Source organism: Ranitomeya imitator, chromosome 5, assembly GCF_032444005.1.
Source record: "Ranitomeya imitator isolate aRanImi1 chromosome 5, aRanImi1.pri, whole genome shotgun sequence".
Lineage (NCBI taxonomy): Eukaryota > Metazoa > Chordata > Amphibia > Anura > Dendrobatidae > Ranitomeya > Ranitomeya imitator.
This window is the reverse complement of record NC_091286.1, coordinates 519707333-519734721: the sequence shown is the minus strand read 5'-3', so window position 1 is coordinate 519734721 and position 27389 is coordinate 519707333. Positions and strand designations below refer to the sequence as shown.

Genomic DNA, 27389 nt, shown 5'->3' with positions numbered 1-27389 from the left:
TTTTTTTAACCTGTGATACGTGGCTCGGTAATATACTACGTCACTGGGCAATATACTATGTGGCTCTGTGCTGTATACTACGTCACTGGGCAATATACTATGTCGCTGTGCAATATACTACGTGGCTCTGTGCTGTATACTACGTGACTGGGCAATATACTACGTGGCTGGGCAATATACTACATCGCTGTGCAATATACTACGTGGCTCTGTGCTGTATACTACGTTGCTGGACAATATACTATGTGGCTCTGTGCTGTATACTACGTGGCTGGGCAATATACTACGTGGCTGGCCAATATACTACGTCGCTGTGCAATATACTACATGGCTCTGTGCTGTATACTACGTGGCTGGGCAATATACTACATGACTGGTGTTGTGAATTCTGTGGCTGAATTCACTCCTGTGGTCACAAGTGGTACTGCAGCTTCTGAGCTTCCTCCCTCAGGTGTTCTGGTGAGCTCGTTAACTGCTTCATTACTTAACTCCGCCTGATGCTGCTATCCTTGCTCCTTGTCAATGTTTCAGTGTTGGATCTGAGCTTCTCCTGATTGTTCCTGTGACCTGCTGCTCTGTATAGCTAAGTGCTTTTTGCTTTTTTGTTGCTTTTTTTCTGTCCAGCTTGTCTTTTGTTTTGCTGGAAGCTCTGAGACGCAAAGGGTGTACCGCCGTGCCGTTAGTTCGGCACGGTGGTTTTTTTTGCCCCCTTTGCGTGGTTTTGCTTTAGGGTTTTTTGTAGACTGCAAAGTTCGCTTTACTGTCCTCGCTCTGTCCTAGAATATCGGGCCCCACTTTGCTGAATCTATTTCATCCCTACGTTTTGTCTTTTCATCTTACTCACAGTCATTATATGTGGGGGGCTGCCTTTTCCTTTGGGGAATTTCTCTGGGGCAAGTCAGGCCTATTTTTCTATCTTCAGGCTAGCTAGTTTCTTAGGCTGTGCCGAGTTGCCTAGGTAGTTGTTAGGCGCAATCCACAGCCGCTTTTAGTTGTGTTTAGGATAGGATCAGGTGTGCAGTCTACAGAGTTTCCACGTCTCAGAGCTCGTTCTTGTATTTTTGGGTATTTGTCAGATCACTGTGTGCGCTCTGATCGCTAAGCACACTGTGTTTCTGGATTGCCTTCATACCACCTGTCATTAGCAAACATAACAGTACAAGGAGCCTAACTAATGATTCTCAATAGAGGGAAAGAAAAAGTTCTGACATCATTTTTTTTTTTTTTCTGCTCTGTGTTCACTTTTTTTTTTTTTCCCCTAGACATTTGGGTGATTCTGGACACAGGTGTGGACATGGATATTCAGGGTCTGTGCTCTTCAATGGATAATCTCGTTATAAATGTACAAAAAATTCATGATACTATTGATCAGAAATCTATGTTAGAACCAAGAATTCCTATTCCTGATTTGTTTTTTGGAGATAGAACTAAGTTTCTAAGTTTCAAAAATAATTGTAAGCTATTTCTGGCCTTGAAACCTCATTCTTCTGGTAATCCTATTCAACAGGTTTTGATTATTATTTCTTTTTTGCGCGGCGACCCTCAAGACTGGGCATTTTCTCTTGCGCCAGGAGACCCTGCATTGAGTAGTGTCGATGCGTTTTTCCTGGCGCTCGGATTGCTGTACGATGAGCCTAATTCAGTGGATCAGGCTGAGAAAAATTTGCTGGCTTTGTGCCAGGGTCAGGATGATATAGAAGTATATTGTCAGAAATTTAGGAAATGGTCAGTACTCACTCAGTGGAATGAATCTGCGCTGGCAGCTTTGTTCAGAAAGGGTCTCTCTGAGGCTCTTAAGGATGTCATGGTGGGATTTCCTATGCCTGCTGGTTTGAATGAGTCTTTGTCTTTGGCCATTCAGATCGGTCGACGCTTGCGCGAGCGTAAATCTGTGCACCATTTGGCGGTACTGCCTGAGGTTAAACCTGAGCCTATGCAGTGCGATAGGACTATGACTAGAGTTGAACGGCAGGAATACAGACGTCTGAATGGTCTGTGTTTCTACTGTGGTGATTCCACTCATGCTATTTCTGATTGTCCTAAGCGCACTAAGCGGTCCGCTAGGTCTGCCGTCATTGGTACTGTACAGTCCAAATTCCTTCTGTCCATTACCTTGATATGCTCTTTGTCGTCGTTTTCTGTCATGGCGTTTGTGGATTCGGGCGCTGCCCTGAATCTGATGGATTTGGATTATGCTAAACGTTGTGGGTTTTTCTTGGAGTCTTTGCGGTGTCCTATTCCATTGAGAGGAATTGATGCTACACCTTTGGCCAAGAATAAACCTCAATACTGGGCCCAGCTGACCATGTGCATGGCTCCTGCACATCAGGAAGTTATTCGCTTTCTGGTGTTGCATAATCTGCATGATGTGGTCGTGTTGGGGTTGCCATGGCTACAAACCCATAATCCAGTATTGGATTGGAATTCCATGTCGGTATCCAGCTGGGGTTGTCAGGGGGTACATGGTGATGTTCCATTTTTGTCGATTTCGTCATCCACCCCTTCTGAGGTCCCAGAGTTCTTGTCTGATTATCAGGATGTATTTGAAGAGCCCAAGTCCGATGCTCTACCTCTGCATAGGGATTGTGATTGTGCTATCAATTTGATTCCTGGTAGTAAATTCCCTAAAGGTCGATTATTTAATTTATCCGTGCCCGAACACGCCGCTATGCGCAGTTATGTGAAGGAATCCCTGGAGAAGGGACATATTCGCCCATCGTCATCACCACTGGGAGCAGGGTTCTTCTTTGTAGCCAAGAAGGATGGTTTGCTGAGACCGTGTATTGATTACCGCCTTCTTAATAAGATCACTGTTAAATTTCAGTATCCCTTGCCATTGTTATCTGACTTGTTTGCTCGGATTAAGGGGGCTAGTTGGTTCACTAAGATAGATCTTCGTGGTGCGTATAATCTGGTGAGAATCAGGCAAGGAGATGAATGGAAAACTGCATTCAATACGCCCGAGGGTCATTTTGAGTATCTAGTGATGCCGTTCGGACTTGCCAATGCTCCATCTGTGTTTCAGTCTTTTATGCATGACATCTTCCGTGAGTATCTGGATAAATTCCTGATTGTTTACTTGGATGACATTTTGATCTTCTCAGATGATTGGGAGTCTCATGTGAAGCAGGTCAGAATGGTTTTTCAGGTCCTGCGTGCTAACTCTTTGTTTGTGAAGGGATCAAAGTGTCTCTTCGGTGTGCAGAAAGTTTCATTTTTGGGGTTCATCTTTACCCCTTCTACTATCGAGATGGATCCAGTTAAGGTCCAAGCCATCCAGGATTGGATTCAGCCGACATCTCTGAAAAGTCTGCAAAAGTTCCTGGGCTTTGCTAATTTTTATCGTCGCTTCATCTGTAATTTTTCTAGCATTGCCAAACCATTGACCGATTTGACCAAGAAGGGTGCTGATTTGGTTAATTGGTCTTCTGCTGCTGTGGAAGCTTTTCAGGAGTTGAAGCGTCGTTTTTGTTCTGCCCCTGTGTTGTGTCAGCCAGATGTTTCTCTTCCGTTCCAGGTCGAGGTTGATGCTTCTGAGATTGGAGCAGGGGCGGTTTTGTTACAGAGAGGTTCTGATTGCTCAGTGATGAAACCATGTGCTTTCTTTTCCAGGAAGTTTTCGCCCGCTGAGCGTAATTATGATGTGGGCAATCGAGAGTTGCTGGCCATGAAGTGGGCATTCGAGGAGTGGCGTCATTGGCTTGAAGGAGCTAAGCATCGCGTGGTGGTATTGACTGATCATAAGAACTTGACTTATCTCGAGTCTGCCAAGCGCTTGAATCCTAGACAGGCCCGTTGGTCGTTATTTTTTGCCCGCTTCGACTTTGTGATTTCGTACCTTCCGGGCTCTAAAAATGTGAAGGCGGATGCTCTGTCTAGGAGTTTTGTGCCCAACTCTCCGGGTTTATCTGAGCCAGCGGGTATCCTCAAGGAAGGAGTCATTGTGTCTGCCATCTCCCCTGATTTGCGGCGGGTGCTGCAAAAATTTCAGGCGAATAAACCTGATCGTTGTCCAGCAGAGAAACTGTTCGTCCCTGATAGGTGGACTAATAAACTTATCTCTGAACTTCATTGTTCGGTGTTGGCTGGTCATCCTGGAATCTTTGGTACCAGAGAGTTAGTGGCTAGATCCTTCTGCTGGCCATCTCTGTCACGGGATGTACGTACTTTTGTGCAGTCCTGTGGGATTTGTGCTAGGGCTAAGCCCTGCTGTTCTCGTGCCAGTGGGTTGCTTTTGCCCTTGCCGGTCCCAAAGAGGCCTTGGACACATATTTCGATGGATTTCATTTCTGACCTTCCCATTTCTCAAAAGATGTCAGTCATTTGGGTGGTCTGTGATCACTTTTCTAAAATGGTCCATCTGGTGCCCTTGGCTAAATTGCCTTCCTCCTCTGATTTGGTACCTTTGTTCTTTCAGCATGTGGTTCGGTTGCATGGCATTCCTAAGAATATTGTTTCTGACAGAGGTTCCCAGTTTGTTTCAAGGTTTTGGCGAGCCTTTTGTGGTAGGATGGGCATTGACCTATCCTTTTCCTCGGCTTTCCATCCTCAGACTAATGGCCAGACCGAACGAACCAATCAGACCTTGGAAACATATCTGAGATGTTTTGTTTCTGCAGACCAGGATGATTGGGTGTCCTTTTTGCCGTTGGCTGAGTTCGCCCTTAATAATCGGGCCAGCTCGGCTACCTTGGTTTCTCCATTTTTTTGCAATTCTGGGTTCCATCCTCGTTTCTCTTCAGGACAGGTTGAGTCTTCGGACTGTCCTGGTGTGGATTCTGTGGTGGATAGGTTGCAGCAGATCTGGACTCAGGTAGTGGACAATTTGATCTTGTCCCAGGAGAAAGCTCAACTTTTCGCTAATCGCAGACGCCGTGTGGGTCCCCGACTTCGTGTTGGGGATCTGGTTTGGTTATCTTCTCGTCATATTCCTATGAAGGTTTCCTCTCCTAAATTTAAACCTCGTTTTATTGGTCCGTATAGGATTTCTGAGGTTCTCAATCCTGTGTCTTTTCGTTTGACCCTCCCAGACTCCTTTTCCATACATAATGTATTCCATAGGTCGTTGTTGCGGAGATACGTGGCACCTATGGTTCCATCTGTTGAGCCTCCTGCCCCGGTTTTGGTGGAGGGGGAATTGGAGTATATTGTGGAGAAGATTTTGGATTCTCGTGTTTCTAGACGGAAACTCCAGTATCTGGTTAAATGGAAGGGTTATGCTCAGGAAGATAATTCCTGGGTTTTTGCCTCTGATGTTCATGCTTCCGATCTTGTTCGTTCCTTTCATGCGGCTCATCCTGGTCAGCCTGGGGGCTCTGGTGAGGGTTCGGTGACCCCTCCTCAAGGGGGGGGTACTGTTGTGAATTCTGTGGCTGAATTCACTCCTGTGGTCACAAGTGGTACTGCAGCTTCTGAGCTTCCTCCCTCAGGTGTTCTGGTGAGCTCGTTAACTGCTTCATTACTTAACTCCGCCTGATGCTGCTATCCTTGCTCCTTGTCAATGTTTCAGTGTTGGATCTGAGCTTCTCCTGATTGTTCCTGTGACCTGCTGCTCTGTATAGCTAAGTGCTTTTTGCTTTTTTGTTGCTTTTTTCTGTCCAGCTTGTCTTTTGTTTTGCTGGAAGCTCTGAGACGCAAAGGGTGTACCGCCGTGCCGTTAGTTCGGCACGGTGGTTTTTTTTTGCCCCCTTTGCGTGGTTTTGCTTTAGGGTTTTTTGTAGACTGCAAAGTTCGCTTTACTGTCCTCGCTCTGTCCTAGAATATCGGGCCCCACTTTGCTGAATCTATTTCATCCCTACGTTTTGTCTTTTCATCTTACTCACAGTCATTATATGTGGGGGGCTGCCTTTTCCTTTGGGGAATTTCTCTGGGGCAAGTCAGGCCTATTTTTCTATCTTCAGGCTAGCTAGTTTCTTAGGCTGTGCCGAGTTGCCTAGGTAGTTGTTAGGCGCAATCCACAGCCGCTTTTAGTTGTGTTTAGGATAGGATCAGGTGTGCAGTCTACAGAGTTTCCACGTCTCAGAGCTCGTTCTTGTATTTTTGGGTATTTGTCAGATCACTGTGTGCGCTCTGATCGCTAAGCACACTGTGTTTCTGGATTGCCTTCATAACACCTGTCATTAGCAAACATAACAGGCTGGCCAATATACTACGTCACTGTGCAATATACTACATGGCTGGGCAATATACTACGTGGCTGGCCAATATACTACGTGGCTGGGCAATATACTACGTGGCTGGGCAATATACTACGTGGCTGGGCAATATAGTACGTGGCTGGGCAATATACTACGTCGCTGGGCAATATACTACGTCGCTGGGCAATATACTACGTGGCTGGGCAATATACTACGTACCTGGGCAATATACTAAGTGGCTGGAAAATATGGTACGTGGACATGCATATTCTAGAATACCCGATGCGTTAGAATCGGGCTACCATCTAGTCTACTGTATAATTGTCTAAGGGTCACTTACGTCTGTCCTTCTGTCTGTCACGGTTATTCATTTGCTGATTGGTCTCGCCAGCTGCGTGTCATGGCTGCCGCGACCAATCAGCGACGTGCACAGTCCGGAAGAAAATGGCCGCTCCTTACTCCCTGCAGTCACTGCCTGTCGCCCACATACTCCCCTCCAGTCACCGCTAACACAGGGTTAATGCCGGCGGTAACAGACCGCGTTATGCCGCGGGTAACGCACTCTGTTGCCACCGCTATTAACCCTGTGTGTCCCCAACTTTTTACTATTGATGCTGCCTATGCGGCATCAATAGTAAAAAATGTAATGTTAAAAATAATAAAAAATAAAAAAAAACTGCTATACTCACCCTCCGTAGTCGCTCGCGCCGGCCGCCATCTTCCGTTGCAGGTTCCGGTGGCAAAGATGGTATGGGAGAAGGACCTGCCATGATGTCACGGTCATGTGACCGCGACGTCATCACAGGTCCTGCGCTCATACCAACCCTGGGACCGGAAGCTGCCGTGGACTACAACGGGCCCTTGGAAAGGTGAGTATATGTTTATTTTTTATTTTTTAACCTGTGACAAACCTGGCTGGGCAATATACTACGTAGCTGGGCAATATACTATGTGACTGGCCAATATACTACGTGGCTCTGTGCTGTATACTACTTCGCTGTGCAATATACTACGTGGCTCTGTGCTGTACAGTATACTACGTTACTGGCCAATATACTACGTTACTGGGCAATATACTACGTGGCTCTGTGCTGTATACTACGTCACTGGGCAATATACTACGTCACTGGGCAATATACTATGTCATTGGGCAATATACTATGTCACTGGGCAATATACTACGTCACTGGGCAATATACTACGTGGTTGGGCAATATACTACGTGGCTGGGCAATATACTACGTGGCTGGGCAATATACTACGTGGGCTGTGCAATATACTATGTGGACATGCATATTCTAGAATACCCAATGCGTTAGAATCGGGCCATGGAGGCGGTGTGGTTGGACCATGAGGCTTGAGACACCTAGTCCTCCAGTGACAAGGCAGCCTAGTAAGTAACACATTGCTGGAATCAAGGTCTCAGCCCCTACATCATGGTTCGCTCAGATTGAACAGCAAAAACTTGCTGATAGATTCCCTTTAATGCTCACCCAGAACTAACCTCTTCTAAAAAAGTTTGCAATCTTCCAAAATTGATGGTATAATAGATACATTATATTGGTGCACAGAGCTGGAATACCGTAGTTACAATTCTGTAATTACAACTTTGAGTGACCCTCTGGTCCCAGGACGAAATTTAACATGTCATGGAGTAAAAGAAGCAACAATACCTGATGCCCTCTTTTTGCTACTTTCTATCATCGATCTGCCATTCCCTTTTTTCCCAACAACATGGCACCAGCCTTTTTTAAACTAGCTGCCATAATAAGGTGACTAGCTATATTGGAATAAAAAAGGGGTTATGCTCAAATAGTATGGCAGCAAAAAAATGTAAAAGAAGGATATCAAGTATCGTTTTCTATACCCAAGTGTAGTAAAAGGTGGACCTGCTGCAGAGGCAACAACTCATTGCTGGAGATCTACAATGTCATTAATAGAAAATAACAAAGGTTTACCATGTTTATGTATAAGAAAGCAGATGTATTCTCTGCTATCACTGGTTCATTCTCACCTTCACAATGCACTTAATGGTAGAACAAAGAGTAATTCCAGCATCTGTAAGAACCCACTCATCTCTTAGCACCCCTCCGGCATATATAAGCTCCAGAAACCTTCTCCCTTTTTTGTCATCTGACACCTGGATGTGAAAATAGTCCTGTAAAATAGATGAATTTTGGATTTATTGTTTCTGCTGTAGATGCTTTGATCCTATAAAGAATCACAGAAACTCATCCCACCCTGTCATAATGTTTAGGGTAAATTCACAAATGTTTTTGAAGTTAAATTTTCCAGCAGAGGTTTGGGCAGAATTCTGACACCAGGATTTCTGCTGCACATTTTCAGTTTGAATTGGTCTTATTGTTGGAATAATGCTTATTATTGTATACACAGCTCTGGCAAAAATTAAGAGACCACTGCTGCAAAATGTTCAGTTTGTCTGATTTTTCTCTTTATGGGTGTATTTTTGAGTAAAATGTAAATTGTTCATTTATTCTATAAACTTCTGACAACATGTCTCCGAATTTGCAAGCAATAAGTTTTGTATTTTTTTTCTGACACAGAAAAATGGTCAAAATAATGCAAAGAAAACAAGTTCATAATCATTTACAAACAACAATACTAATGTTTTAACTCAGGAAGAGTTCAGAAATCAGTGTTTTGTGGAATAACCATGATTTTTAACCCCTTTCTGCCAGCTGACGGAATAGTACGTCAGCTGGCAAATCCCCTGCTTTGAGGTGGGCTCCGGCGGTGAGCCCACCTCAAAGCCGCGACATGTCAGCTGTTTTGTACGCGTGTGTTATTTCCTGCAGAAACGAGTGCTGGCTGGGAGAAATGATGGCGGTCTGTGCTGGATGAAAGATGAATGAAGGACTTCATCTAGAGACGTCACTGGTGAGTCAGTGTTACCTATACACTGACACTATACACTATATACTATATACAGCGGTCCTGTGTACAATGTCACCAGTGATCACTGTATTACCTATACATTATATACAGAGCTACTGTGCATAATAATACCACCAGTGATCTCTGTATTACCTCTACACAGACACTGCATACTAAGTACAGATCTCCTGTGAATACTGGCACTTATGGTGATAGTATTGTGTTTTTTTTTTCTTTATTACTGATCAGTATTGTAGTATTCAGTCACTATGTGGTGGTAATATGTGGTCTGGAAATGGTGTTGTGGTATTTGTCCCTTGTATGTGCTATTTGGTCACCAAGTGGTGGTAATATGTGATCTGGTCATGGTGAGGCGGTATTTGTCCCTTGTATATAGTATTATTCGGTCACTATGTGGTCTGGTCATGGTGTGGTGGTATTTGTCCCTTGTATATAGTATTATTCGGTCACTATGTGGTCTGGTCATGGTGTGGTGGTGTTTCTTCCTGTATGTGATATTATTGGTCTTGGTATAGTGGATTCTGTTGTGTATGGCGGTCATTTGTTCTCTCTGATATTAATTAATTAAAAGTCACAGGTTTGGCATGTGGGGGTGACACCATTAGGCCCAGTTTAAGTTCTACAAAACAGGAAAACTATTTTTGGTAAACTTTGTGTGTATTGAGTGGGGGGGGGCACCAAACTCAGGAGCAGCCCCGGGCGGCAAAAGCTCTAGCTACGCCTCTGGCTACGGGTATCGGAAAATCGCGCATTTTTTTTTTTTTTTTAGCAAAATTTGGAATTTTTTTTCACCACTTAGATAAAAAATAACCTAGACATGTTTGGTGTCTATGAACTCGTAATGACCTGGAGAATCATAATGGATGGTTAGTTTTAGCATTTAGTGAACCTAGCAAAAAAGCCAAACAAAAAACAAGTGTGAGATTGCACTTTTTTGCAATTTCATCACACTTGGAATTTTTTTCCCGTTTTCTGTTACATGGCATGGTAAAATCAATGGTATCGTTCAAAAGTACATCTCGTCCCGCAAAAAATAAGCCCTCACATAGCCATATTGATGGAAAAACAAAAAAGTTATGGCTCTGGGAAGGAGGAGAGCAAAAAACGAAAATGAAAAAGCGGAAAAAGCTCCGGGGGTGAAGGGGTTTCATGCGTCTTGGCATGCTTTCCACCAGTCTTTCACATTGCTTCTGGAGCAAACATTAAGGTATGTGCACACGTCAGGATTTCTTGCAGAAATTTTCCTGACAAAAACCGGACATTTCTGCCAGAAATCCGCATGCGTTTTTACCACGATTTTGACGCGTTTTTTGTGCGTTTTTTGTGCGTTTTTTCCCAAATGCATAGAATTGCGGGAAAAACACAGAAAATCCGCAAAAATAATGAACATGCTCATTTTTTTTACCGCGATGCATTTTTTTCGCAGAAAAAAACGCATCCATGTGCACAAAACATGCAGAATGCATTCTAAATGATAGAATGCATAATGTATGCGTTTATAATGAGTTTTATAGCGTTTTTAGCGCGAAAAAAACGCGAAAAAACCTGTACGTGTGCACATACCCTCAAGCAGTTCTTCTTTGTTTGATGGCTTGTGACTATCCATCATCCTCCTGATTACATTCCATTGGTTTTCAATGGTATTCAGATCTGGAGATTGGGCTGCCCATGACAGGGTTTGATGTGATGGTCTCTTAATTTTTCCCAGAGCTGTATTGCAACCACTATTATTTACTACTGTTTAACAGTGCATGCGTTTCCAGGAAGTTCCTGTTCACTTTGCAAACTGACAAGATGCTAAGATCCTAAGCTATAAGAAATACCAGTTGGTTGTAAGCTGTGTTATCTAACAGGTTATTGCCCCAGAGACCCAGAAATCCAAAGACCCAAAAGAGCCCAGAGGAGAGAGAACAACAGTGTACTAAGGAGAAGAAGCAAAGATGGCTACAGCAGTACTTCTGAACAGTGGGGCACCATAGAAATAGGCAATAAGAGTGTTAGAATAAGCTTAGTTAGAATAAGGGGTTTTCCAGGCTGGGAGGAGTTACAGGGTTCAGTGAGTGATAGTGAGGAGACTTCCTGTTTAGTGTAGAGTAGAGTAGTAGAGTAGAGTAGAGTAGAGTAGAGTGTAGAGTAGTGATACAGCAGTGAGAGAAGGCAGATGAATAGCCATGGGGAGAGGTTTGGAAGGCAAGAAGGGACCCCAGGCTGAGCAGTGTGCGAGTGGTCACCATCTTATGCAGTAACCATTTCAAAGAGGATCTGGGGCCTACAGCCGGGACTAGGCAGAGCTGAGCACGCCTTTAACTTTTCCTATTGAAACCAGACAAGGGAAATGGAAGGAAGTTGGTGAACCTAGGGGCACAGAAGAGAAAGGAGTTGTCGGAAGGGACAGGGATACAAAGGCCTTAAGAATGGAAGCTGTGTCAGAGAAGACAGGGAAAGCTCAAGGAAAGCCAGTGTATATGAACTGTGCTACATCTGTATCAAGAACCCTGTTTTCAAGTAAAGTTGAACTGTTGAGTATGGACATGGAGTCTTGAGTTGTTTGTGTGAACTGTGAACCTGGAGCAGGGATTGCAGAGTCTGAAGGAACCCCAGGAGCTAATGTGAGTGTTCTATTTGGTACATATCACACACAACAGATGGGACTTTGTGTTTCCTTTGTGGGTGCCAGGGTGTGGCAGCGCAATAGATTCTCACCATGACTACCTTCCTGGCCGCTTTACACGCATGTGCCAGGGCTCTTTGACCTTTTCCTGCGCACGACATTACTTTATTCTACCCTTAACATGGCAGAGAAGTACGCTTGTGCAGGAGCGCAATATGAGGGACCCTGTGTGGCTGATGTAGGGACGAAAGAAAGAAAGAGGACAGCATCACAAGAAGATGGGAGGTGTCAAAACAAGACCAGTGACACCCCTCAGACAGGAGCGCCCTGCAGGGGAGTATATTAAAAGCTCTTTTCAGGTCTGGTTGGATGCAGATATGTAGCATTATAGAATGCTGTATATCAGGCCTGCAAGGTGGTGGCCTTACCTCATAACAGCCAAACCTGGTGACATGTTCCTTTTAATGAGAACGCTATATCAGTCTAAGCTAAATAAGGGCCAACATATGCATTACTCTAGAAATTCTGGAGCATTGGAGAAGATCTATAGGATTTCCATGTTGCTGCGTTGCTGCACTACTACTAAGTGGTCTACCAAAAAGCTATGACACTCGAGTAACTGCACTAGATACGCACACAGATTATGAGCTTACATTGGAGTATGTTAGAGGAATGCTTGTAGATGAGTATAAGTGAAAGACTTCAGAGCTAGGTCCCTATGTTGGGCGGTCCCAAAATTTTCACCAGTCACCCTTTATTCAGGAATTTTGTCCTCAGGGAACACTACCTCCCTATCCCCCCACAAGGACACAGAAGGGAAACTCATCAGACTCTGGGTCCCAAAATAAACAAAAGTCCCTTCCTATGATAATGGGTTGAAAAATGTCCTGGACCACACCAACCTTGTGAGATTCAGTACTTTGGGCTATTCAATGTCCACTCTGGCCATTAGTCTTTAGCATCACTGTGGTTGCAGCGGAAGCCAACCTTCTTCTCAGCGAGCAGCTGGAGAGGAAGAGTGACCCTCACAAGGGACACCAAATTCCCAGAGTCTAGCATTTCAGTCACTTTCAGACCATTCACCTTTGCATGACAAGTTTGTGGCCCCTCGCTAGGTGAAGTGTTCACACTGCAGGCTGGATATGCATAGTATCAAAAGCGGCGCCTGGGACGTGACAAATAATATTACCAGCTGGGACTTTTGACATTACCTCCCCACCCCTTTGGACCTTGGATGCTCCACCACTTTTTGTGCCTTGATCCCCTAATGCCTTTTGACCAGTCTGACAAAGTCATCGGTGTACCAGGGATCACCCTGGGCAACCCAGGTCTGCATTGGCCTCCAAAGAGAGTGCACGAACTGGTCCATCACCACAAACTCTACAATCTGTGCAGGGGAACAAGACTCTGCATGCTTTGATTTTTGGACCAGATGCAGCAGATAAAACATTTGGGAGCAAGGCTAAGTCATAGTTGGCTTTCTAGGACTCCTCCGTTAAGTGCGACGCCAGGACTTCTGCCCATTGCTCTGGCAGGAGTTTCTCCCTCTTGTGACCCTTTCAAAAACAGTCAAAGGCCTCTTTGTCGTCACCCAGGATCATTTTCTGCAGGGCTCTCCTTACCGCTTTGCAGATGGAAAAATCATCAGCTGACTTTTGAGTTGGAGCTGCCATGAACCACCCCTGTGAGCAATTCAGTCTGCTGCTGTTGTTGGTGCAGGACTTGTTGCTGCTGCTGAATCTGTTGCTGGTGCTGCTGCATAAGCAGCTTGTCTCCTGTTGTGCCAACCATTGCTGCTGTAGCTGTTGCTTCTTGCACCAGGTTTTAATCAGGTTCTCCATGTTGTCTGATGTTGCTTGCTGGCTTATGGCAGGCATCACCCAGGACATGCTGTAACCCTGTGGCAGTCACACCTGTTTCCTGGGAACACTGCACATATTCTCCCCAAACTGTGGTAGATCGACTCACTCAGCTGCTTAAAGAGGTAGTCACAGAAACACTTTCCTTTTAAGTTTTCAACTGGTTTATTAAAAACGTTTTGCATAACCAGTCCAAAAATAGGTAAAGAAACATGGCCTTTCTGGCATAATGAAAAAAAACAAAATAGCATACAGTACAGTGGCTGCGGGGATCTACCCGCACAGGAGAACAAAAACAAGATTTAATTCTTTTTTACTCCAGTGTAGCTCTGGAGATCTCAGACACACTGAATGAGTCCTTAACCCCTTAAGCCCCGAGGGTGGTTTGCACGTTAATGACCGGGCCAATTTTTACAATTCTGACCACTGTCCTTTTATGAGGTTATAACTCTGGAACGCTTTAACGGATTTCAGCGATTCTGACATAGTTTTCTCGTGACATATTGTACTTCATGTTAGTGGTAAAATTTATTCGATATAACTTGCGTTTATTTGTGAAAAAAACGTAAATTTGGCAAAAATTTTGAAAATTTCGCAATTTTCCAACTTTGAATTTTCATGCCCTTAAATCACAGAGATATGTCAAGCAAAATACTTAATAAGTAACATTTCCCACATGTCTACTTTACATCAGCACTTTTTTTTGTTAGGGAGTTAAGGGTTAAAAGTTGACCAGCAATTTCTCATTTTTACAACACCATTTTTTTTTAGGGACCACATCTCATTTGAAGTCATTTTGAGGGGTCTATATGATAGAAAATACCCAAGTGTGACACCATTCTAAAAACTGCACTCCTCAAGGTGATCAAAACCACATTCAAGAAGTTTATTAACCCTTCAGGTGCTTCACAGGAATTTTTGGAATGTTTAAATAAAAATGAATATTTAACTTTTTTTCACACAAAATTTATTTCAGCTCCAATTTGTTTTATTTTACCAAGGGTAACAGGATAAAATGGATGGCAAAAGTTATTGTACAATCTGTCCTGAGTACGCTGATACCCCATATGTGGGGGTAAACCACTGTTTGGGCGCATGGCAGAGCTCGGAAGGAAAGGAGCGCCATTTGACTTTTTAATGCAAAATTGACTGGAATTGAGATGGGACGCCATGTTGCGTTTGGAGAGCCCCTCATGTGCCTAAACATTGAAACCCCCCCACAAGTGACACCATTTTGGAAAGTAGACACCCTAAGGAACTTATCTAGATGTGTGGTGACCACTTTGACCCACCAAGTGCTTCACAGAAGCTTATAATGCAGAGCCATAAAAATAAAAAATCATATTTTTTCACAAAAATGATTTTTTCGCCTCCAATTTTTTATTTTCCCAAGAGTAAGAGAAGAAATTGGACCTCAAAAATTGTTGTCCAATTTGTCCTGAGTACACTGATACCCCATATATGGGTGTAAACCATTGTTTGGGCATATGGCAGAGCTCGCAAGGGAAGGAGCGCCATTTTACTTTTCAATGCAAAATTGACTGGAATTGAGATGGGATGCCATGTTGCATTTGGAGAGCCCCTGATGTGCCTAAACATTGAAACCCCCAAGTGACACCATTTTGGAAAGTAGACCCCTTAAGGAACTTATCTAGATGTGTGGTGAGCACTTTGACCCAACAAGTGCTTCACAGAAGTTTATAATGCAGAGCTGTAAAAATAAAAAATCACATTTTTTCCCAAAAATGATCTTTTCGCCACCAATTTTTTATTTTCCCAAGGGTAAGAGAAGAAATTAGACCACAAAAGTTGTTGTGCAAGTTGTCCTGAGTGCGACAATACCCCATATGTGGGGGTAAACCACTTTTTGGGCGCATAGCACAGCTCGGAATGGAAGGAGCGCCATTTGACTTTTCAATGCAAAATTGACTGGAATTAAGATGGGACGCCATGTTGGTTTGGAGAGCCCCTGATGTGCCTAAACATTAAAACCCCCCACAAGTGACACCATTTTGGAAACTAGACCCCCTAAGGAACTTATCTAGATGTGTTTTGAGAGCCTTGAACCGCCAAGTGTTTCACTACAGTTTATAATGCAAAGCCGTGAAAATAAAAAAAAAATTTTTCGCAAAAATTATTTTTTAGACCCCAGTTTTGTATTTTCACAAGGATAACATGATAAATTGGACCCCAAAAGTTGTTGTCCAATTTGTCCTGAGTATGCTCATACCCCATATGTGGGGGGAACCACTGTTTGGGCGCATGGCAGAGCTCGGAAGGGAAGGAGCGCCATTTGGAATGCAGACTTAAATGGATTGGTCTGCAGGCGTCACGTTGCATTTGCAGAGCCCCTGATGTACCCAAACAGTACAAACCCCCCACAAGTGACCCCATATTAGAAACTAGACCTCCCAAGGAACTTATCTAGATGTGTTGTGAGAACTTTGAACCCCTAAGTGTTTCACTACAGTTTATAACGCAGAGCCGTGAAAATAAAAATTCTTTTTTTCACAAAAAATGATTTTTTAGCCCCCAACTTTGTATTTTTACAAGGGTAACAGAATAAATTGGACCCCAAAAGTTGTTGTCCAATTTGTCCTGAGTATGCTGATACCCCATATGTGGGGGGGAACCACTGTTTGGGTGCGTGGCAGAGCTCGGAAGGGAAGGAGTGCCATTTGGAATGCAGACTTAGATGGATTGGTCTGCAGGCGTCACGTTGCATTTGCAGAGCCCCTGATGTACCCAAACAGTACAAACCCCCCACAAGTGACCTCATATTGGAAACTAGACCTCCCAAGGAACTTATCTAGATGTGTTGTGAAAACTTTGAACCCCCAAGTATTTCACTACAGTTGACAACGCAGAGCCGTGAAAATAAGAAATCCTTTTTTTTCCCACAAAAATGATTTTTAGCCCCCCAAATTTTTATTTTCCCAAGGATAACAAGAGAACTTGGACCCAAAAAGTTGTTGTCCAATTTGCCTCGAGTACACTAATACCCCATATGTTGGGGTAAACCCCTGTTTGGGCGCACGGGAGAGCTCGGAAGTGAAGGAGCACGGTTTTACTTTTTCAATGCAGAATTGGCTGGAATTGAGATTGGACGCCATGTCACGTTTGGAGAGCCCCTGATGTGCCTAAACAGTGGAAACCCCCCAATTATAACTGAAGCCCTAATCCAAACACACCCCTAACCCTAATCCCAACTGTAACCCTAACCACACAACTAACCCTGACACACCCCTAATTCTAATCCCAACCCTAATCCCAACCGTAAATGTAATCCAACCCCTAACCCTAGCCCTAACCCTAATGGGAAAATTGAAATAAATACATTTTTTTAAATTTTATTTTTTTTCCCTAAGGCTAGGTTCACATTGCGTTAGGGCAATCCGTTTAGCGCTAGCGGATTGCGCTAACGCAATGTCTTTTTCGGTGTCACTTTTAGTGGTCGCGTTAACGTCCCCGCTCTGGCAGATCGGGGATCGGACCTCGGGCGCGCCGCGGACGCTGCAAGCAGCGTCCGAGGCACGCCACTAAAGAACGGCACCTTGCTAGCGCGAGCCGAAAATGGCACGCTCTAGCGATGCGCTACACCCGAAAATCACATTGTTGTCAATTGGTGCGCTAACGGACCCGTTGTACGGCATTAATTGCGACATTTTCACCGTGCAACGCTGTCCGTTAGCGTTAACCCATTAACGCAATGTGAACCTAGCCTAACTAAGGGGGTAATGAAGGGGGGTTTGATTTACTCTTATAGCGTTTTTTATATCGGATTTTTATGATTGGCAGCCGTCACACACTAAAAGACGCTTTTTATAGCAAAAACGTTTTTGCGTCTCCACATTTTGAGACCTATAATTTTTCCATATTTTGGTCCACAGAGTCATGTGAGGTCTTGTTTTTTGCGGGACGAGTTGACGTTTTTATTGGTAACATTTTCAGACACATGACAGTTTTTGATCGCTTTTTATTCCGATTTTTGTGAGGCAGAATGACCAAAAACCAGCTATTCTTGAATTTCTTTTGGGGGAGGCGTTTATACCGTTCTACGTTTGGTAAAATTGATAAAGCAGTTTTATTCTTTGGGTCAGTATGATTACAGCGATACCTCATTTATATCATTTTTTTATGTTTTGGCGCTTTTATACGATAAAAGCTCTTTTATAGAAAAAATAATTATTTTGGCATTGCTTTATTCTGAGGACTATAACTTTTAAATTTTTTTGGTTATGATGCTATATGGCAGCTCGTTTTTTGTGGGACAAGATGACGTTTTCAGCGGTACCAAGGTTATTTATATCCGTCTTTTTGATCGCGTGTTATTCCACTTTTTGTTCGGCGGTATGATAATAAAGCGTTGTTTTTTGGTTCGTTTTTTTGTTTTTTTCTTACGGTGTTCACTGAAGGGGTTCACTAGTGGGACAGTTTTATAGGTCGGGTCGTTACGGACACGGCGATACTAAATATGTGTACTTTTATTGTTTGTTTGTTTTTTGGATAAAGAAATGTATTTATGGGAATAATATTTTTTTTTCTTCTTTATTTAGGAACTTTTTTTTTTTTACACATGTGGAAATTTTTTTGTTTTTACTCTTTCACTTTGTCCCAGGGGGGGACATCACAGATCACTGATCTGACAGTGTGCACAGCACTCTGTCAGATCGGTGATCTGACAAACAGCCGTGCAGGATTAGAGCTGCAGCTGCAGCCTGCTCCTGACCTGAAAGTACTCCCTGCAGGACCCGGATGCAGCCCTGTGGCCATTTTGGATCCGGGGACTGCAGGGAGAAGACGCTCGGTACAAGGTGAGCACATCGCCTTGTACTGATCGTCTCAGGGAAGCACGCAGGGAGCCCCCTCCCTGCACGATGCTTCCCTGTACCACCGGCACACTGCGATCATGTTTGATCACGGTGTGCCGGGGGTTAATGTGCCGGGGGCGGTCCGTGACCGCTCCTGGCACATAGTGCCGGATGTCAGCTGCGATAGGCAGCTGACACCCGGCCGCGCTCCCCCGTGAGCGCGGCCGATCGCTATGACGTACTATCCCGTCAGTGGGAATTAAGGCCCACCCCACCTCGACGGGATAGTACGTCATATGGGATTAAGGGGTTAATATGACCGATTAACCCCTCTCAGCACATAGTGTGCTGGAGCATTATTCCAGGTTCATATCACTGATGCTAGTATCCTCAGTGACACATATCCCCCCTATAGTATTGTATCAGTAATCTTCTCAACACATAGAACCTGCTTTCATGACCTTGGGATTTTTCATTTTACCGTGTTCGTTTTTCACTCCCCTCCTTCCCAGAGCCTTAACTTTTTTATTTTTCCGTCAATTTGGCCATGTGAGGGCTTATTTTTTGAGGCACAAGTTGTACTTTTATTTTGAGATACATAGGGACAAGTTGTACTTTTGAACGACATCATTGGTTTTAGCATGTCGTGTACTAGAAAACGGGAAAAAAATTCCAAGTGCGGTGAAATTGCAAAAAAAGTGCAATCCCACACTTGCTTTTTGTTTGGCTTTTTTGCTAGGTTCACTAAATGATAAAACTAACCTGACATTATGATTCTCCAGGTCAGTACGAGTTCATAGACACCAAACATGACTAGGTTATTTTTTACCTAAGTGGTGAAAAAAAATTCCAAACTTTGCAAAAAAAAAAAAATTGCGCCATTTTCCGATACTCGTAGTGTCTCCATTTTTCATGATCTATTTTTTGTGTGCCGAGATGACATTTTCATAATAATAGCATTTTGGTGCAGATAAGTTCTTTTGATCGCCCGTTATTGCATTTTAATGCAATGCCGCGGCGACCCAAAAAACGTAATTCTGGCGTTTCGAATTTTTTTCTCGCTACGCCGTTTAGCGATCAGGTTAATGCTTTTTTTTAATTGATAGATCGGGTGATTCTGAACGCGGCGATACCAAATATGTGTAGATTTGATTTATTTTTTTTTTTAATTTGATTGTGGCGTAAGGGGGGTGATTTAAACTTTTATATTTTTTTTATTTTTTTCACATTTTTTTTTACTTTTTTTTTTTACTTTTGCCATGCTTCAATAGCCTCCATGGGAGGCTAGAAGCAGGCACAGCATGATCGGCTCTGCTACATAGCAGCAATCTGCTGTTCGCTGCTATGTTGCAGAAAATTAGGTGTGCTGTGAGTGCCAACCACAGGGTGGCGCACATAGCTGCCGGGGATCAGTAACCATAGAGGTCTCAAGCACCTCTATGGTTACAATATTGAAGCATCGCCGACCTTCGATCATGTGACGGGGTCAGCGATACCGTTATTTCCGGCCGCCCGGCCGGATGTGGTAGTTAAATGCCGCTGTCTGTTTTTGACAGCGGCATTTAACTAGTTAATAGGCACGGGCAGATCACGATTCTGCCCGCGCCTATTACGGGCACTTGTCAGCTGTTCAAAACAGCTGACATGTCCCGGCTTTGATGCGGGCTCACCGCCGGAGCCCGCATCAAAGCGGGGCTTCTGACCTCGGACGTACGAGGTCAGAAAGGGGTTAAATAGCAGTTTTCTAATTTTTAGCGAAAATTTTCAGGGGCGTTAAAATGCCAACAGTATTAATATAATATATACATATTGAATTGTTGGACTTCTCAGAGTTTTTTGGGAATGTCCAGCCATTATACAGCTCAGGAAGGAGACAGGTTCTGTAACTCCGCTGAGTTTATACTTTGTTTCTTCGGCGTTACTTTTGCATATCTCTGCTATAACCCTCGCTCCTCTCCCCCTAATGTGCAGGGATACTGTTGTCTGTTACCTGTATGGACGCTGCTCAGTTCCCTGCCACCGCTGCATAGCTGTACATGTGCTGTGATGTCTTTGCTATGCTACATGGCCACTCACATTTGCGGTCCCTGGCTGCCACTGTGGAAGCTAGCCACGGCTTGCGAGGTCCTCTGCAGCTGGTGCATGACTTTCCACATGTGTCTAGGCTAGCAGTCACTGCCAGGTGCCGTAAGCCACAGTTCCTGTGCTGTAATGGCTTCTGTTTGTGCTTAGGGTGCGCGGCCACACCTACCCTGCTTTTATTAGGGTTTGAGTGTGCACCTGTGTTGCTTCCTCAGCCTATTGCTGAGGGGCAGCTCCTATATAAACTTCCTCTTTTCTGCTGGGCGTGGCCAGAACATTGCATTGTTTCTGTGTCTTGCCTAGTGAGTTAGGTATGCAGCTCCCGTTCTGGCAGAGCTGATACCTGTCTACCACCTGTTCTGGGGGCAGAGTACCCAGATCCCGCCTACTCTGGGGGCAGAATACCCAAATCTGTTTGTATCTTGTTTTTTCCACCTGTTCTGGGGGCAGAGTACCCAGATCCTGCCTACTCTGGGGGCAGAATACCCAGATCCATTTGTATCTTGTGTTTTCCACCTGTTCTGGGGGCAGAATACCCAGATCTGCCTGTTCTGGAGGCTGCATATCCAGTACCTGATCCTGTCTGAACTGTCCTTTGTGTTATGTTCCTGATGCTCTGGGCTGCCACACCAGTGTCCCAGCCGATGACCTGGGTTGCCACGCCAGTGTCCCAGATGTCTATCCAGTCTCTGATGTCCTGCCTGTGTCCTGATGTCCTGCCTGTGTCCTGATGGCCTGAGGCTTCCTGTGACGACGTCCTTCTGGGTTCGGTGTCTGATGTTCTCCTGCTGAGCCTGTGCTATGCCTGAGGCATGAGAGGCCGTTCTAGTAAGCCCGTGCCAGATGACCCTGGACTGCATCAGCTCGTGATGACTCCTGCCATCGTCTGACGACTGAGACGTGTACCCTTCCTAGACATGTGGAATTGGAATCCTGACATCATTATGTTATGTTATGTACTGTGCTTTCATTTAAGTAAACTTTGTTTCTTCATACCTGAAGTTGTGCGGTGTAGTCTAGCTCTGCATATCGACATCTTGTTCACATGCTCAGCTGCCACAGACCCTGCTGGCTGCCCTTCCCTAGTCTGGGTAGGTCCAGGTTACTTTATGTAGTCCAGTGGGTCCACATTGCGTTCCTTTTTGGGACGCTCGCCTACGTCGTCATGGTCAGGCGATGTGGAGGCGTTGGCTCGGCCGCATCTGCGGTCGCAGCCGTAACAGGTTCTTTGTATCAGAGATGAAAGTGCTTTGGTCCGACATGTGCATATCAACCCAAGGACAAAAGCAAAACACCTTGTGAAGATGATGGCTGAAGCTGGTAAGATTGTGTCAATATCCACAGTGAAACAAGTACTGTATCAACATGGGCTGAAAGGCCACTCTGCCAAGAAAAAGCCAGTACTCCAAAAGAAACATAAAAAATAGATTGTTTACAAATGCACACAGGAACAAACATCTTAATTTTTGGAGACATCCTGTGGTGTGATGAAACTAAAATTGAAGTTTTGGGGCATAATGACCATTGCTACCTTTGGAGGAAAAAGGGGGAAACTTGGAAGCCTAAGAACACCATCCTAGCTGTGAAACACGGGGGTGGCAGCATCTTGTTGTGGGGTTGTTTTGCTGCAGGAGGGACTGGTGCACTTGGCAAAATAGATGGCATCATGAGAAAATAAGATTATGTAGTAAGGCTGCCGTCACACTAGCAGTATTTGGTCAGTATTTTACATCCGTATTTGTAAGCCAAAACCAGGAGTGGGTGATAAATACAGAAGTGGTGCATATGTTTCTATTATACTTTTCCTCTAATTGTTCCACTCCTGGTTTTGGCTTACAAATACTGATGTAAAATACTGACCAAATACTGCTAGTGTGACGGCAGCCTAATACTGAAGAAACATCTCAAGACATCAGCCAGGAAGTTAAAGCTTGTTTGGAAATGGGTTTTCCAAATGGACAATGACCTGAAGCGTAATGCCAAAAAGGTAACAAAGTGGCTTAAGTATAACAAAGTCAATGTGTTGGAGTGGCCATCACAAAGCCCAGATCTCAATCCTATTGAAAATCTATGGGCAAAGCTGAAAAGGCAGGTGCGAGCAAGACGACCTACAAACCTGGATGAGTTACACCAGTTTTGTCAGGAGGAATGGGCTCAAATTCAGACCAAATATTGTGAGAACCTTATGGAAGGATATCCCAAACGTTTGACCCAAGTCATTTAGTTTAAGGGCAAAGGTATCAAATACTAATGTAATGTATGTAAACTTTTGGCTTTGCAGTAAGTAATATAATGCCTTACAACATTCTCTCCCTCTCATTATTTTGGCATTTGGCAAATATTAATAATTATGGTGATCATAAATGACCTAAAACGAGAAAGGTTTATTCTGATTTCATGTCAGATATTGAGAAAAACACGCATATGTGTCTTTTTATATACGGTAGTATATGTAAACTTCTGGTTTCAACTTTATGTATATAGTCAGTGGAGCACTGCTTCTCTTTTTTGCTGTTTCAAGGGTTGATCGTCTTGGCCAAGGTTATTTTGGCTTTTATGATGAAGGTTACTATGATAAAGTACTGCATATTATCATTTGTTAGTGGAACTTGATAAGACGCCAGGTTATCAGATATTAACCCCTTAATCCCATATGACCTGGGACTTAATTCTCAGTGACGGGATAGTATGTCATAGTCGATCGTCCACGCTCACGGGGGAAGCGCGGCCGATCGCCACCGAGTGTCAGCTGATTATTACAGCTGACATCCGGCACTATGTGCCAGGAGCGGTCACGGACCGCTCCCAGCACATTAACCCCAGAACACTGTGATCAAACATGATCGCAGCATTCCGGCAGCATAGGGAAGCATTGCACAGGAAGAGGGCTCCCTGTGTGCTTCCCTGAGACCCTCGGAGCAACGCGATGTGATCGCGTTGCTCTGAGGGTCTCCTACCTCCTCCTCCCTGCAGGCCGGGATCCAAAATTGTCACGGGGGGCCTTCCGGGTCCTGCAGGGAGGTGGCTTTCAAGCGCCTGCTCAGAGCAGGCGCTGGGAAGCCTCCCTGCTGTGCCTGTGTGATCGCTGATCTGGCACAGTGCACTGCAAAGTGTCACATGGGGCAATGTTTTAGAGTGAAAAAAGTAATATTTACATGTGTAAAAAAAAAAAAAAATTCCGAAATAAAGAAAAAATATATATATATTGTTCCAATAAATACATTTCTTTATCTACATAAAAAAAAACAATAAAAGTTCACATATTTAGTATTGCCGCGTCCGTAACGACCCGACCTATAAAACTGTCCCACCAGTTAACCCCTTCAGTGAACACCGTAAAAAAAAAAAAACGAGGCAAAAAACGACACTTTATTACCATACCTCCAAACAAAAAGTGGAATAACACGCAATCAAAAAGACGGATGTAAATCATGGTACCGCTGAAAACGTCATCTTGTCCAACAAAAAACGAGCCGCCATATAGCATCATCAACAAAAGATAAAAAAAGTTATAGTCTTAACAATAAAGTGATGCAAAAATAATTATTTTTTATATAAAACAGTTTTTATCATATAAAAAAGCCAAAGCATAAAAAATGATATAAATGAGGTATCGCTGTAATCGTTCTGACCCGATGAATAAAACTGCTTTATCAATTTTACCAAATGTGGAATGGTATAAGCACCCCCCAAAAGAAATTCATGAATACCTGGTTTTGTTCATTCTACCTCACAAAAATCGGAATAAAAAGCGATCAAAAAATGTCACGTGCCGGAAAATGGTACCAATAAAAATGTCAACTCGTCTTGCAAAAAAAAAATCTCACATGACTCTGTGGACCAAAATATGGAAAAATTATAAATCTCAAAATGTGAAGACGCAAAAAATATTTTTTGCAATAAAAAGTGTTTGATGGCTGCCAATCATAAAAATCCACTAAAAACCTGCAATAAAAGTAAATCAACCCCTATATCACCCCCTTAGTTAGGGAACAAAAATAAAATTTAAAAAAATGTATTTATTTCCATTTTTCCGATCGGGTTGGGGCTAAAGTTAGGGTTAGGGTTAGGGCTACAATTAGGGTTAGGGCTCAAGATAGGGTTAGGGCTGGGGCTAAAGTTAGGGTTGGGGCTAAAGTTAGGGTTAGGATTGGGGCTAAAGTTAGGGTTTGGATTACATTTACGGTTGGGATTAGGGTTAGGGGGTGTGGTTGGGGTTATGGTTGGGATTAGGGTTAGGGGTGTGTTTGGGTTAGGGTTTCAGTTAGAATTGGGGGTTCCCACTGTTTAGGCACATCAGGGGCTCTCCAAATGCGACATGGCGTCCGATCTCAATTCCAGCCAATTCTGCGTTGAAAAAGTAAAACAGTGCTCCTTCCCTTTCGAGCTCTCCCATGCGCCCAAACAGGGGTTTACCCCAACATATGGGGTATCAGCGTACTCAGGACAAATTGGACAACAACGTTCAAAGTTCTGACAACACATCTAGATAAGTTCCTTGGGGGGTCTAGTTTCCAATATGAGGTCACTTGTGGGGGGTTTCTACTGTTTAGGTACATCAGGGGCTCTGCAAACGCAATGTGACGCCTTCAGACCATTCCATCTAAGTCTGCATTTTAAAAGGAGCTCCTTCCCTTCCGAGCTCTGCCATGCGCCCAAACAGTGGTTCCCCCCACATATGGGGTATCAGCGTACTCATGACAAATTGGACAACAACTTTTGGGGTCCAATTTCTTCTGTTACCCTTGGGAAATAAAAAATTGGGGGCGAAAAGATCATTTTTGTGAAAAACATGATTTTTTATTTTTACGTCTCTACATTATAAACATCTGGGAAGCACTTGGTGGGTCAAAGTGCTCACCACACATCTAGATAAGTTCCTTAGGGAGTCTACTTTCCATCTACTTTCCAAAATTGTGTCACTTGTGGGGGGTTTCAATGTTTAGGAACATCAGGGTCTCTGCAAACGCGACATGGCGTCCCATCTTAATTTCAGTCAATTTTGCATTGGAAAGTCAAACGGCGCTCTTTCCCTTCTGAGCTCTGCCATGCGCCCAAACAGTGGTTTACCTCCACATATGGGGTATCAGCGTACTCAAGACAAATTTTACAACAACTTTTGGTTTCTAATTTCTCCTGTTACCCTTGGTAAAATTAAACAAATTGGAACTGAAGTAAATTTTGTGTGAAAAATAGTTAAATGTTCATTTTTTTTCAAACATTCCAAAAATTCCTATGAAACACCTGAAGGGTTAATAAACTTCTTGAATGTGGTTTTGAGTACCTTTAGATGTGCAGTTTTTAGAATGGTGTCACACTTGGGTATTTTCTATCATATAGACCCCTCAAAATGACTTCAAATGTGATGTGGTCCATAAAAAAATGGTGTTGTAAAAATGAGAAAGTGCTGGTCAACTTTTAACCCTTATAACTCCCTAACAAAAAAAATGTTGGTTCCAAAATTGTGCTGATGTAAAGTAGACAAGTGGGAAATGTTACTTATTAAGTATTTTGTGTGACATAGCTCTGTGATTTAAGGGCATGAAAATTCAAAGTTGGAAAATTGCGAAATTTTCAAAATTTTCACCAAATTTCCGTTTTTTTCTCACAAATAAACGCAGGTAATATCAAAGAAATTTTACCACTATCATGAAGTGCAATATGTCATGTTAAAACAATGTCAGAATCATCAGATCCGTTGAAGCGTTCCAGAGTTATAACCTCATAAAAGGACAGTGGTCAGAATTGTAAAAATTGGCCCGGTCATTAACGAGCAAACCATCCTTGGGGGTTAAGGGGTTAAAAATAGGCAGTCATAAAAATGAAAATTGGTAAAACCGGCAAAGACGGAACTTCCAGGAAAAGAAAAAAACAGCAAAATGCATAACATTACCTTAACTTAGCTTTTATATTAAAATAATTGACATATTGTCACAGCTGATTAGTCTCATGATTCTGGATTTGTGAAATTCCAAATTACATTAGCATGGTTTTTTTTTTAACAAGTTCCAGATCAGATATATCTGTAAAAAATATTATACCAGAAAAGAGAGAGAAAATCGCAAGAATAATTCATCACATTACCTTCAGCATCTGTTTGACCTTCTTTACGGTTTGGCCCCGAGGAATGTCAAATGGTTCGGTCAGACCATCAAATGCTATAAAGACCTTCATGGTATTTTATAAAAATCTATTAATCTCAAGATATGGGATTAGCAGATAATGCCTAGCATCTAGTAAGGGTAGACCTTTTAAAGTGCATTCTCTTGCTTCGTGGTAGGAAGCACTAAGACAAGTACCTCAGTCACTGTTTTCTTTTGCCGAGTTGAAAAGAAACAAATCTCCACCCAGCCTATATCCAAGTTGCAAACAAGGCAAGTGACTACAGGTTAGATACTATCATGACTGACCACAGAGTAAGCACACACCACTCATCATGCCCTGTTACCACTTGGCTGACAGTGAACAGCAACAGTGAGACTTACCGTAATCTCTGTGCTCATCGATGAAGGAGATTTTAAGATACGTTAAATCTTTGTGTGTCTTTTCTAACAGTTGATCCATAATTAAAATCCAAATGTGGTTAGGACAATATAATCCATTTCTATTAAATGGATGAATTAAATACAATAAAACTACAAGGTAAATCCTTTTAAAGAAATCAGAGCCAAGAAGAAGTCACCTATTGTCTTGTAGTGGTGACCAAAGAAACGTCCATGTCATTGCTTTAAACCAAAAAAAATCACAGCTTAAAAGGGTAGTATGAAACTAATATTTTAAGAGAATCTGTCAGCAGGTTTTTGCCATGTAATGTGAGGACAGCATAAGGTAGGGGTTAAATCACTGAATTCAATGATGTATCACATTTCAGGCTGTTTGATATTGTTTACTTACACTGAAGTTTTTATCCCCTGGTGATTATCATTATCTGAACTACAGCAGCACCTGTACTCTAGTGACTCTGCTCCCTCCT

General features: G+C 43.3%; 1 protein-coding gene across 1 annotated transcript in view; it reads right to left on the bottom strand.

The window, feature by feature from the left end:
• Positions 1-26718, bottom strand: part of ANKUB1 (ankyrin repeat and ubiquitin domain containing 1) — a 51431-nt gene extending 24713 nt beyond the window's left edge. Inside the window, exons 1-2 of the mRNA XM_069768079.1 lie at positions 26501-26718; positions 8152-8295 (exon numbers count right to left, since the gene is read on the bottom strand). Coding sequence (XP_069624180.1) covers positions 8152-8295; positions 26501-26590 — 234 coding nt within the window. The 5' untranslated portion in view covers positions 26591-26718. The remainder of the gene's footprint in view (positions 1-8151; positions 8296-26500) is intronic.
• Between the last annotated feature and the right edge of the window lie 671 nt (positions 26719-27389).